This window comes from Rana temporaria, chromosome 5 (genome assembly GCF_905171775.1).
Source record: "Rana temporaria chromosome 5, aRanTem1.1, whole genome shotgun sequence".
NCBI classification, from domain to species: Eukaryota; Metazoa; Chordata; class Amphibia; order Anura; family Ranidae; genus Rana; species Rana temporaria.
Window position 1 is genome coordinate 418,329,508 of NC_053493.1, and position 12,698 is coordinate 418,342,205.

At 45.2% G+C, this 12,698-nt stretch overlaps 1 protein-coding gene across 5 annotated transcripts in view; it reads right to left on the minus strand.

Annotated features, from left to right (window-relative positions):
* Positions 1–476: 476 nt before the first annotated feature.
* Positions 477–12,698, minus strand: part of ALS2CL (ALS2 C-terminal like) — a 203,337-nt gene continuing 191,115 nt past the window's right edge. For all 5 annotated transcript variants that reach the window (XM_040355211.1, XM_040355208.1, XM_040355206.1 and 2 more), the window contains 4 exons: positions 8,585–8,646; positions 4,833–4,982; positions 3,483–3,579; positions 477–1,047 (listed from right to left, as the gene is read on the minus strand). In XM_040355211.1, the coding sequence (XP_040211145.1) occupies positions 1,000–1,047; positions 3,483–3,579; positions 4,833–4,982; positions 8,585–8,646 (357 nt within the window). In that variant the 3' untranslated portion in view covers positions 477–999. The remainder of the gene's footprint in view (positions 1,048–3,482; positions 3,580–4,832; positions 4,983–8,584; positions 8,647–12,698) is intronic.

The window sequence follows — 12,698 nt, forward strand, 5'->3', positions numbered from 1 at the left end:
TAGAATGACGTTCACGTCTAAAGCATTGGCTTGTTGCGGGTTAATTTGGAGCATGCGCACAGGGATACCCCCACGGACGGCACATGCGCCGTTCAGAAAAAAACGTCATTTACGTCGGGTCAAGACGTATTAACATAAAACACGCCCCCCATCTCATCCATTTGAATTGCGCGCCCTTACGCCGACACAGTTACACTACGCCGCCGTAACTTACGGCGCAAATTCTTTGTGGATACGGGAAATACGCTGTAAGTTACGGCGGCGTAGTGTATCTGAGATACACTACGCCGGACGTAAAGAAGCGCCGCGCTACGTGGATCTGGCCCCATGTCTTTATGGAGCTGGCTATGGGGGGCGGCACAGTCATGGTGGGACAGTAAAGGGTCCTCACCAATCTGTTGGAGAGCATAGATACAATTGTCTATGGATAGGCCTGAACTCAATCCTCACTTACAATACATACTTTTGGACATCTATTGTTAAAAGGCCTTCTAAATTTATTAACAAGTATGCTAGTTTTCTTACAGTTCCCTCTTTACAATGCCAATTTGGCTTACTGGTTAAACGTATGTGCCATATACAGGTGGTCATCATCTCGATTAACAAAAACAGCCCCTTTTCTTTAAGGTACAAAAACAAGATGCTTCTCTAATATAAAGTAAAATTAGCGTTACTGCAATACCAGTCCTGGCCAGCAGGTGGAGGTTCCCTGGCACTCTTCTGCCTTCTTTATACACTATTCTAAGGCGGGATATATACATCTATATTGCACCATTATCCTGCTTCTCGGTGATGTGCTTATTATATATATTATATTATACTATATGCATAAAATGGATCCGTTCCAATCGTATAAAGCTGGACTCCCGACATTCTCCCACGAAGCCATGGCGTTATCCGTCCACCAGGGGGAGACGTCACAATAAACAAGTCTTGCAAGTTTCCGCCATGATTTGCGCAGAGCGATGAAACGATTTTTTTCCCCCTCTCTCAGATGCGTCACTTGAAAAGCCGCATTTCATCTTTCTGAATGTGTGCGTAGCAGGACTGCAGAGACAGAGAGAAACATCAGAAAATTCTGAACCGTTTTTTATATACAACCAATCAGCTGGTAAAAAAAATGGGGGAAGGGTTAGAACTAGGGCTGGTGAGATTTGCGTCAATAGAAAATGGATGGGTAAAAATTGCGCTGCAAAAGATCCGAATGCAATTGAAAAAACAGGAATGCGGGGCAATTCCTGTCCGAATCGCATGCGATTTCCCCCACCGCTCCTCTGTGTGTGTATAGGAAGGGATTGGAAGGGGGTCCCGGTCCGCTGATGATAGCAAATCACAGCCGCTGGAGGTGCTCATATGGCTGGAGGAGATGTAGAGTCGGTCTGCCCCCCAAGTTGACATCACTTCCGCCCTCTACCCACGGGGTCCTGGAACTTCTCCTCCAGCCCTGTGAGCACCTCCTACTACTACTACTAGATCTACCATGACCACCATACATGAGACCAACTACTACTAGTCTCATGGATCCCAGTCATGGTAGTAGTAGTTGGTCTCATGGATCCCAGTCATGGTAGTAGTAGTTGGTCTCATGTATAGTGGTTATGGTAGATCTAGTAGTAGTTGGTCTCATGTATCGTGGTCATGGTAGATCTAGTATTAGTTAGTCTCATGGATCCCAGTCAGGGTAGATCTAACTACTACTCGATCTACCATGACCACGATACATGAGACCAACTACTACTAGATCTATCATAACTGGGATCCATGAGACCAACTACTACTAGATCTACCATGACTGGGATCCATGAGACTAACTACTAGATCTATCATGACTGGAATCCATGAGACCAACTACCACTAGATCTATCATGACCACGATACATGAGACCAACTACTACTAGATCTACCATGACCACGATACATGAGACCAACTACTACTAGATCTATCATGACTGGGATCCATGAGACCAACTACTACTAGATCTATCATAACTGGAATCCATGAGACCAACTACCACTAGATCTATCATGACCACGATACATGAGACCAACTACTACTAGATCTACCATGACCACAATACATGAGACCAACTAATACTAGATCTATCATGACTGGGATCCATGAGACCAACTACTACTAGATCTATCATAACTGGAATCCATGAGACAAACTACCACTAGATCTATCATGACTGGGATCCATGAGACCAACTACTACTAGATCTACCATGACTGGGATCCATGGGACCAACTACTAGATCTATCATGACTGGGATCCATGAGACCAACTACTACTAGAGCTACCATGACTGGGATCCATGAGACCAACTACTACTAGATCTACCATGACCACGATACATGAGACCAACTACTACTAGATCTACCATGACTGGGATCCATGGGACCAACTACTAGATCTATCATGATTGGGATCCATGAGACCAACTACTGTACTACTAGAGCTACCATGACTGGGGTCCATGAGACCAACTACTACTAGAGCTACCATGACTGGGATCCATGAGACCAACTACTACTAGAGCTATCATGACTGGGATCCATGAGACCAACTACTACTAGATCTATCATGACTGGGATCCATGAGACCAACTACTAGATCTACCATGACCACGATACATGAGACCAACTACTACTAGATCTATCATGATTGGGATCCATGAGACCAACTACTACTAGAGCTACCATGACTGGGATCTGTGAGACCAACTACTACTAGATCTACCATGACTGGGATCCATGGGACCAACTACTAGATCTATCATGATTGGGATCCATGAGACCAACTACTGTACTACTAGAGCTACCATGACTGGGGTCCATGAGACCAACTACTACTAGAGCTACCATGACTGGGATCCATGAGACCAACTACTACTAGAGCTATCATGACTGGGATCCATGAGACCAACTACTACTAGATCTACCATGACTGGGATCCATGAGACTAACTACTAGATCTACCATGACCACGATACATGAGACCAACTACTACTAGATCTATCATGATTGGGATCCATGAGACCAACTACTACTAGAGCTACCATGACTGGGATCTGTGAGACCAACTACTACTAGATCTACCATGACTGGGATCCATGAGACTAACTACTAGATCTATCATGACTGGGATCCATGAGACCAACTACTACTAGATCTATCATGACTGGGATCCATGAGACCAACTACTACTAGAGCTATCATGACTGGGATCCATGAGACCAACTACTACTAGAGCTATCATGACTGGGATCCATGAGACCAACTACTACTAGAGCTATCATGACTGGGATCCATGAGACCAACTACTACTAGAGCTATCATGACTGGGATCCATGAGACCAACTACTACTAGCAATGAGTAGACGTGAGCTGGGAGTTGTTCCCACAATGTGATCAAACATAAAGGGTCTCTTTAGTGGCCCTTCTAAATAAAGTCAGGTTTGGGGGGCCGTCTGAACACTGACCTCCAACGCTGTTAGTAGGAAGTCGTAGATGCCGCCCCGGTTTGTGGGGTCCATCAGGTCCTGGATAAAATGGATCTCAGCTCCTAAGTGTTGTATCCTGTAACAACAAACACCATGACGGTCACACAATCATTTCACCAATAAGTATTAATAAGCAGAAATACGGATAAAACCTAATCTTGCTTGGACCAAGGCCCACCCCCATTCTAAGCCCTATAGAGGCTTATACAATGTACTTACCTGATCCAAGAGTTCTCCGCTTCGGCACCGGCTTCAGGGGGGAGAAGGGACAGCAGATGCCCCATAGTAAGTCTATGGGTGACGTCATCGCAACCGTACAGCCTGATCACTGGGGGAGGGGGAGACTGAGGAAATACTTCCCCCTCCTCCTACAAAGTTTCAATGTACAGTCTGATCACTGGGGGAGGGGAGACTGAGGAAATGCTTCCCCCTGCGTGCAGCAGACTGATGACATCATCTCAGCCTATTTAAAAAACACAGTGGCCCAGATTCAGGTAGCCTTGCGCTTTTTTTCCGTAGGCGCATGGCACCGTTTTTGCCCTGCGCCCCCCGCAAATTTTCTGCGCTTCCCGCGATTCACGGAGCAGTAGCTCCGTAAATTGCGTGTGTGCGCTCCGGCAAAATGCCCGGCGTAAGCGCGTGCAATTTAAATGATCCCATAGGGGGCGGGAATCATTTAAATTAGGCGCATTCCCGTGCCGAGCGTAGGGCGCATGCTCCGTCGGGAAACTTTCCCGACGTGCATTGCGGTAAATGACGTCGCAAGGACGTCATTTGCTTCAAAGTGAACGGCGTCCAGCGCCATTCACGATTCACTTACGCAAACGACGTAAATTTCACATTTCGCGACGCGGGAACGACGGGTATACTTTAGCATTGGCTGCCCCTGCTATTAGAAGGGGCAGCCTTACGCAAAAACCGACGTACGCAAACGACGTAAACTGCGTACGCAGGGCTCGCGTAGGGTAGTGAATCGGCGTTAGTATGCAATTTGCATACTATACGCTGACCACAACGGGAACGCCCCCTAGCGGCCATCGCAAGAATGCAGCCTAAGATATGAGGGCATAAGAGCCTTATGCCACGCATATCTTAGGCTGCAGTCGGCGTAACAAGGTTCCTGAATCAGGAGCATTCGTTACGCCGGGGCAAGTAAGCAATTGCGCTGCGTAACTATGGTTACGCAGGCGCAATTGCTCTTTGAATCTGGGCCATTTTTTTTTTCCACAAGAAAAGGTGGAGCTTTTCTGAACTAGGACACCTTTGCTGTATATTATTACATTTTTCCTGAAAATCTGCAAAGTTCCTATAAGCGATGGATGTAATTACCCGGCTCGGGACACGACATAAATGAGGAGGGGCAGCAGATCGTCCATCGGGAGTTTATAATCCTTCTCCACCACCCGGGATACGGTCAGCTCGATCTCCTGGTACGTCTTCAGAATGATCTGCAGCTTCTCCTTGGGGTCCACAGTGGTGCTGGAAGAGAAAAAAAAAAAAGGATTCTTTCAGAATTATAAAATATATTATTTATTTGTAGCAAATATTTAAAAAATATTTTAATTTGTTGCAAATATTTATAAAATGTATTTATTTGTTGCGAATATTTATAAAATGTATTTATTTGTTGCAAATATTTATAACATTTATTTATTTGTTGCAAATATTTATGAAATTGATGTATTTGTTGCAAATATTAAAAACAAAGGGCCAGATTCACAGAAAAAGTACGCCGGAGTGTCTGCTGATACTCCGGCGTACTTTCAAATTTGCCGCGTCGTATCTTTATTTGCAATTCACAAACAAGATACGACGGCATTTGGCAAAGATCCGACAGGCGTAAGGCCCCATACACACGATACAATTTATCCGCGAATACGGTCCAGCGGACCGTTTCCGCGGATAAATCCTCTCGAGGATTTCGGCAGATTTTCATGCGATGGAGTGTACTCACCATCGCATTGAAATCCGTGCCGAAATCCTCTGGCGATGACGTGTCGTGCTGTCGGCGCGATTATGATGCGGCGACGTGCGCGACGCTGTCATATAAGGAATTCCACGCATGCGTCTAATCATTACGACGCATGCGGGGGATCCCTTCGGACGGATGGATCCGGTGAGTCTATACAGACCAGCGGATCCATCCGTTGGGATGGACTCCAGCAGATGGATATGTTCTGCATGTCAGCAAATATTCGATCTGCTGGAATCCATCCCAGGGGAGAAATATCCTGCGGATGGATTCTATGGTGTGTACGGGGCCTATGGCTTTGTACGCCTTCGGATCATAGGTGTAATTTTCCGGCGGCCGCTGGGTGGAGTTTGCATCGTTTTCCAGCGTCGGGTATGCAAATTAGCTGTTTACGGCGATTCACGAAGGTACGCGCGTTCGTTACGTCGTCGCTAGTCGGTTTTTTTCCATCGCAAACATAAGCCTGCTATTTCATGGCTTACATTTAGACCAGCCATGTTAAAGTATGGCCGTCGTTCCCGCGTCGAATTTCAAATTTTTTTTTTTTGCGTAAGACGTCCGGAAATACGAAATGACGTAACGCACGTCGCCGTTCAAAACATTACGTCGGGGCGACGTCATTTTGCGCAAAGCACGGCGGGAAATTTTCACACAGAGCATGCGCAGAACGTTCAGCGCGGGAACGCGCCTAATTTAAATGGTACACGCCCCATTTGAATTAGGCGGGCTTGCGCCGGACAGATTTACGTTACGCCGCTGCAAGTTAACACGTAAGTGCTTTGTGAATCAAGCACTTACGACGAAAACTTGCGGCGGAGTAACGTAAAGGGGATATGTTACGCAGCCGCAATTTTTCATGAATCTGGCCCAATGTATTTATTTGTTGCAAATATTTAAAAAATGTATTTATTTGTTGCAAATATTTATAAAAAATGTATTTATTTGTTGCAAATATTTATAAAATGTATTTATTTGTTGCAAATATTTAAAAAAAAAAATTATTTGTAGTGAATATTTAAAAAAATGTATTTATTTGTTGCGAATATTTATAAAAATGTATTTGTTGCAAATATTTATAACATTTTATTTATTTGTTGCGAATATTTATAGAATGTATTTATTTGTGGCAACTCCGGGCAGATTTTAGTGATTCACCAGGATTCCAGCAAATGTTTAAATACTCATTTATTATAAGTTGGCTGAATCTGTCTACCACCATCGGGGTACCATGAGCTTTGAATGGCACCCCAAACACAATACCCTGACCCACTACCACTGACCTGCCTTGTAGCGCAGGGCTTAGCTGTGACCCCCCCCCCCCCCCACATTGTGAGTGCTCATTGGTCCGTTGGCAGCCTACGACCCTTGTGACCGATATCTTACCTCAGCAGTTGAGACACTGAGCCATTAAAAGTGACTCTTTTATTCAGAGCCCCCCCCCCTCCCCTCCCCCTCCGGGTGATCTATGTACATTGCAGGGAGTGTAACAAACTTTATTGCACCTTTTCCTATCCTGAAGAAATAGCTGTGCATTGTAAATGGGAGTCATTTTATAATGATCAGTCTGCCGCTGCACCTGCAGGGCAATAAAGAGGAAAGTTGCAGGATCTGCATCCCATTAGACTTATTTTTATGGGAGTGTTTCACCAAAAATGAAAATTTGTGTTGCAGGGGATGCCCAAAATCTGACTTGTATCCCAGCGCAAACTTATGGGAAAAATCAGTGAGCCAATCGCACAAGAAGGAAATTACATATATGTGATGGAGGGGTGGAGTATACACCATACACTCAGTGCCCATCATTGCCACCCATCAGTGCCACCTATCAATGCCCTTTAGTGCCACCTCTGTGTCACCTTTCAGTGCCACCTCTCAGTGCCCACCAATGCCGCCTCTCAGTGCCCATCATTGCCACCCATCAGTGCCACCTATCAATGCCACCTCTGTGTCACCTTTCAGTGCTCACCAATGCCACCTCTCAGTGCCCACCAATGCTGCCTCTCAGAGCCCATCATTGCAACCCATCAGTGCCACCTATAAATGCCCTTCAGTGCCACGTCTGTGTCACCTCTTAGTGCCCACCAATGCCACCTATCATTGCCCACCAATGCTGCCTCAGTGCCCATCAATGCCACCTCTGTGTCACCTTTCAGTGCCCACCAATGCCACCTCTCAGTGTCCACCAATGCTGCCTCAGTGCCCATCATTGCCACCCATCAGTGCCACCTATCAATGCCCTTCAGTGCCACCTCTGTGTCACCTTTCAGTGCCACCTCTCAGTGCCCACCAATGCCGCTTCTCAGTGCGCACCTATGCTGCCTCTCGGTGCCCATCATTGCCACCCATCAGTGCCACCTATCAATGCCACCTCTGTGTCACCTTTCAGTGTCACCTCTCAGTGCCCACCAATGCCACCTCTCAGTGCCCACCAATGCTGCCTCTCAGTGCCCATCATTGCCACCCATCAGTGCCACCAATAATTGCACATCAGTGCCACCTCTGTGTCACCTTTCAGTGTCACCTCTCAGTGCCCACCAATGCTGCCTCTCAGTGCCTACCAATGCCACCTATCAGTGCCCACAAGTGCCGCCTTATTGGTGCCCATCAGTGCAGCCTCATCAGCGTGCATCAATGAAGGAAAAAAATGACCTGTTTGCAAAATTTTATAACAAAATATAAAACGGTTTTGTATTTTTTTTTCTGCCTTTTTTAATTTATTTTTGAACAAAAAATAAAAACCGCAGAGGCGATCAAATCCCGCCAAACGAAAGCTTAAAAAAATCCTGCTTGGGTACAGCGTTGTATGACCGCGCAATTGTCATTTGAAGCGGTTGTATACCCGATGAAAGTTTTTTTTTTTTTAACCCTGTAAAGCGAAAGGCATAATGAGCTAGTATGCACCGCATACTAGCTCATTATGAAATACTTTAGAACGAGGCGCTGGTAACTTTGGTTTAAGTGCCCGGTAAGCAAGTGGTTGAGGTACAAAAACAAACTTCTGCCTTAGAACAACTTTCATTCTGAATTCACACATATATACAGTACTAAGAATGTAGCAAGAATTTCCGCAATGGATTTTACTACTAGGATCCGCATTGCCTCCACTCACATGATCTTCTGCAGACACTCCGTAGCGGAATGGAAACACTTGTGCCGCACTATGGAATATCTCTGAAAAAAAGAAATGGACTTCGATAAGTTACATTGTATTCCCACTGATATTATATGAATACATACAACTAAAAATATACAACAGAAGCTGCTTTGTTTGGTTCTTCTACATCAGTGGTCTCCAAACTGCGGCCCGAGGGCCAGATGTGGCCCTTTGCTTGCCTTTATTCGGCCCTTAAGGCACTATTCCTCCCACTGACACCAATGATGGGACACTATTTCTCCCACTGACACCAATGATGTGGGGACTATTCCTCCCACTGACACCAATGATGGGGCACTATTCCTCCCACTGACACCAATGATGGGGCACTATTCCTCCCACTGACACCAATGATGGGGCACTATTCCTCCCACTGACACCAATGATGGGACACTATTCCTCCCACTGACACCAATGATGGGACACTATTCCTCCCACTGACACCAATGATGGGACACTATTCCTCCCACTGACACCAATGATGGGACACTATTCCTCCCACTGATACCAATGATGGGACACTATTCCTCCCACTGATACCAATGATGGGACACTATTCCTCCCACTGACACCAATGATGGGGGACTATTCCTCCCACTGACACCAATGATGGGAAACTATTCCTCCCACTGACATCAATGATGGGGACACTATTCCTCCCACTGATACCAATGATGGGACACTATTCTTCCCACTGACACCAATGATGGGACACTATTCCTCCCACTGACACCAATGATGGGGCACTATTCCTCCCACTGACACCAATGATGGGACACTATTCCTCCCACTGACACCAATGATGGGACACTATTCCTCCCACTGACATCAATGATGGGGACACTATTCCTCCCACTGACACCAATGATGGGACACTATTCCTCCCACTGATACCAATGATGGGACACTATTCCTCCCACTGATACCAATGATGGGACACTATTCCTCCTACTGACACCAATGATGGGACACTATTCCTCCTACTGATACCAATGATGGGACACTATTCCTCCTACTGACACCAATGATGGGACACTATTCCTCCTACTGACACCAATGATGGACACTATTCCTCCCACTGATACCAATGATGGGACACTATTCCTCCCACTGATACCAATGATGGGACACTATTCCTCCCACTGATACCAATGATGGGACACTATTCCTCCCACTGACACCAATGATGGGACACTATTCCCTCCCACTGATACCAATGATGGGACACTATTCCTCCTACTGACACCAATGATGGGACACTATTCCTCCTACTGACACCAATGATGGACACTATTCCTCCCACTGACACCAATGATGGGACACTATTCCTCCTACTGACACCAATGATGGGACACTATTCCTCCTACTGACACCAATGATGGACACTATTCCCTCCCACTGATACCAATGATGGGACACTATTCCTCCCACTGACACCAATGATGGGACACTATTCCTCCCACTGACACCAATGATGGACACTATTCCCTCCCACTGATACCAATGATGGGACACTATTCCTCCCACTGATACCAATGATGGGACACTATTCCTCCCACTGACACCAATGATGGGACACTATTCCTCCCACTGACACCAATGATGGACACTATTCCCTCCCACTGATACCAATGATGGGACACTATTCCTCCCACTGATACCAATGATGGGACACTATTCTTCCCACTGACACCAATGATGGGACACTATTCCTCCCACTGACACCAATGATGGGACACTATTCCTCCCACTGATACCAATGATGGGACACTATTCCTCCCACTGACACCAATGATGGGACACTATTCCTCCCACTGACACCAATGATGGGATACTATTCCTCCCACTGACACCAATGATGGGGGACTATTCCTCCCACTGACACCAATGATGGGAAACTATTCCTCCCACTGACATCAATGATGGGGACACTATTCCTCCCACTGATACCAATGATGGGACACTATTCTTCCCACTGACACCAATGATGGGACACTATTCCTCCCACTGACACCAATGATGGGACACTATTCCTCCCACTGATACCAATGATGGGACACTATTCCTCCCACTGACACCAATGATGGGAAACTATTCCTCCCACTGATACCAACAATGTGTGGTGCAAATACTGTTTACATATGCGTGTGCAACTTTTGTATGTGTTTGCTTCTGCGCGTGCGCACGGAGGATGGGGGGCAGGGCTTCTTATTTATTTCACTTTTTAGTTTTACACTGTCGCTTTATAGTAATTTTTTTTTTTTGGAAAATCCTTTGGGCCAGATTCACAGTTGTAATACGCCGGTGTATCTACTGATACTCCGGCGTGTTTTCAAATTTGCCGCGTCGTAGCGTTGTTTTGAATCCTCAAAACAAGTTACGACGGCTTTTGGCTAAGATCCGACAGGCTTACGGCTTCGTACGCCTTCGGATCTTAGGATGCAATACTTCGGCCGCCGCTGGGTGGAGTTCGCGTCGTTCTCCAGCGTCGGGTATGCAAATTAGCTTTTATGGCGATCCACGAAGGTACGCGCGTTCGTTACGTCGTCGCTAGTCGTTTTTTCCCGTCGCAAAGTTAGGCATGCTTTTTCATGGCTTAATTTTAGACAGCCCATGTTAAAGTATGGCCGTCGTTCCCGCGTCGAATTTCAATTTTTTTTTTTTGCGTAAGACGTCCGGGAATACGAAAGTATGTTACGCATGTTGCCATTCCAAAACATTACGTCGGGCGACGTCATTTCGCGCAATGCACATCGGGAAATTTTCACACAGAGCATGCGCAGAACGTTCGGCGCGGGAACGCGCCTAATTTAAATGGCACAAGCCCCATTCGAATTAAGCGGGCATGCGCCGGACGGCTTTACGTTACACCGCCGTAAGTTTACACGCAAGTGCTTGGTGAATCAGGCACTTGCGCTGAAAACTTGCGGCGGTGTAACGTAAAGACGATACGTTACACCGCCGCATTTGTACCTGAATCTGGCCCTTTTTTCCTATTTCGAGGAATGTAACCATCCTTTGTAAATAGAAATAAGCATGACAGGTCCTCTTTATGGAGAGATCCGGGGTCAAAAATAACCCAAATCTCTTCTTTAACCACTTAAGCCCCGGACCATTTGGCTGGCCAAAGACCAGAGCAATGTTTGCCATTCGGCACTGCGTCGCTTTAACTGACAATTGCGCGGACGTGCGACGTGGCTCCCAAACAAAATTGACGTCCTTTTTTCCCACAAATAGAGCTTTCTTTTGGTGGTATTTTATCACCTCTGCGGTTTTTATTTTTTGCGCTATAAACAAAAATAGAGCGACAATTTTGAAAAAAAAGCAATATTTTTTTAAAAAAGCGAAATTTTTCTCAGTTTAGGCCAATACGATAAAAATCGCAGATCGACGCCATTAGTAGTAAAAAAAAAAAAACATATATATATATATATATATATATATATATATATAATAAAAATGCCATAAATCTATCCCCTATTTTGTTGACGCTACAACTTTTGCACAAACCAATCAAATGCTTATTGCGTTTTTTTGTTTTGTTTTTTTTACCAAAAATATGTAGGAGAATACCTCCTACATATTTTTGGTAAAAAAACAAAAAAAAAAAACGCAATAAGCATTTGATTGGTTTGTGCAAAAGTTGTAGCGTCAACAAAATAGGGGATAGATTTATGGCATTTTTATTATATATATATATATATATATATATTTATATTTTACTACTAATGGCGTCGATCTGCGATTTTTATCATGACTGCGACATTATGGCGGACACATCGGACACTTTTGACAATATTTTGGGACTATTGACATGTATACAGCGATCAGTGCTATAAAAATGCGCTGATTACTGTGTAAATGACACTGGCAGTGAAGGGGTTAAGTCTATATATGTGATACGTATGCAATTGAAGTATGTTTGTTTGTATAAAATTGATTAAAAAACAATAAAATATAGAATTTAATAAGTGTGTCCTAGGGAGTGATTCTAACTATTACGGGGAGGAGCTACCAGTGACACTAACACAGGGAACAGTAGATCCCTGACGTGTCACTAGGCAGAACA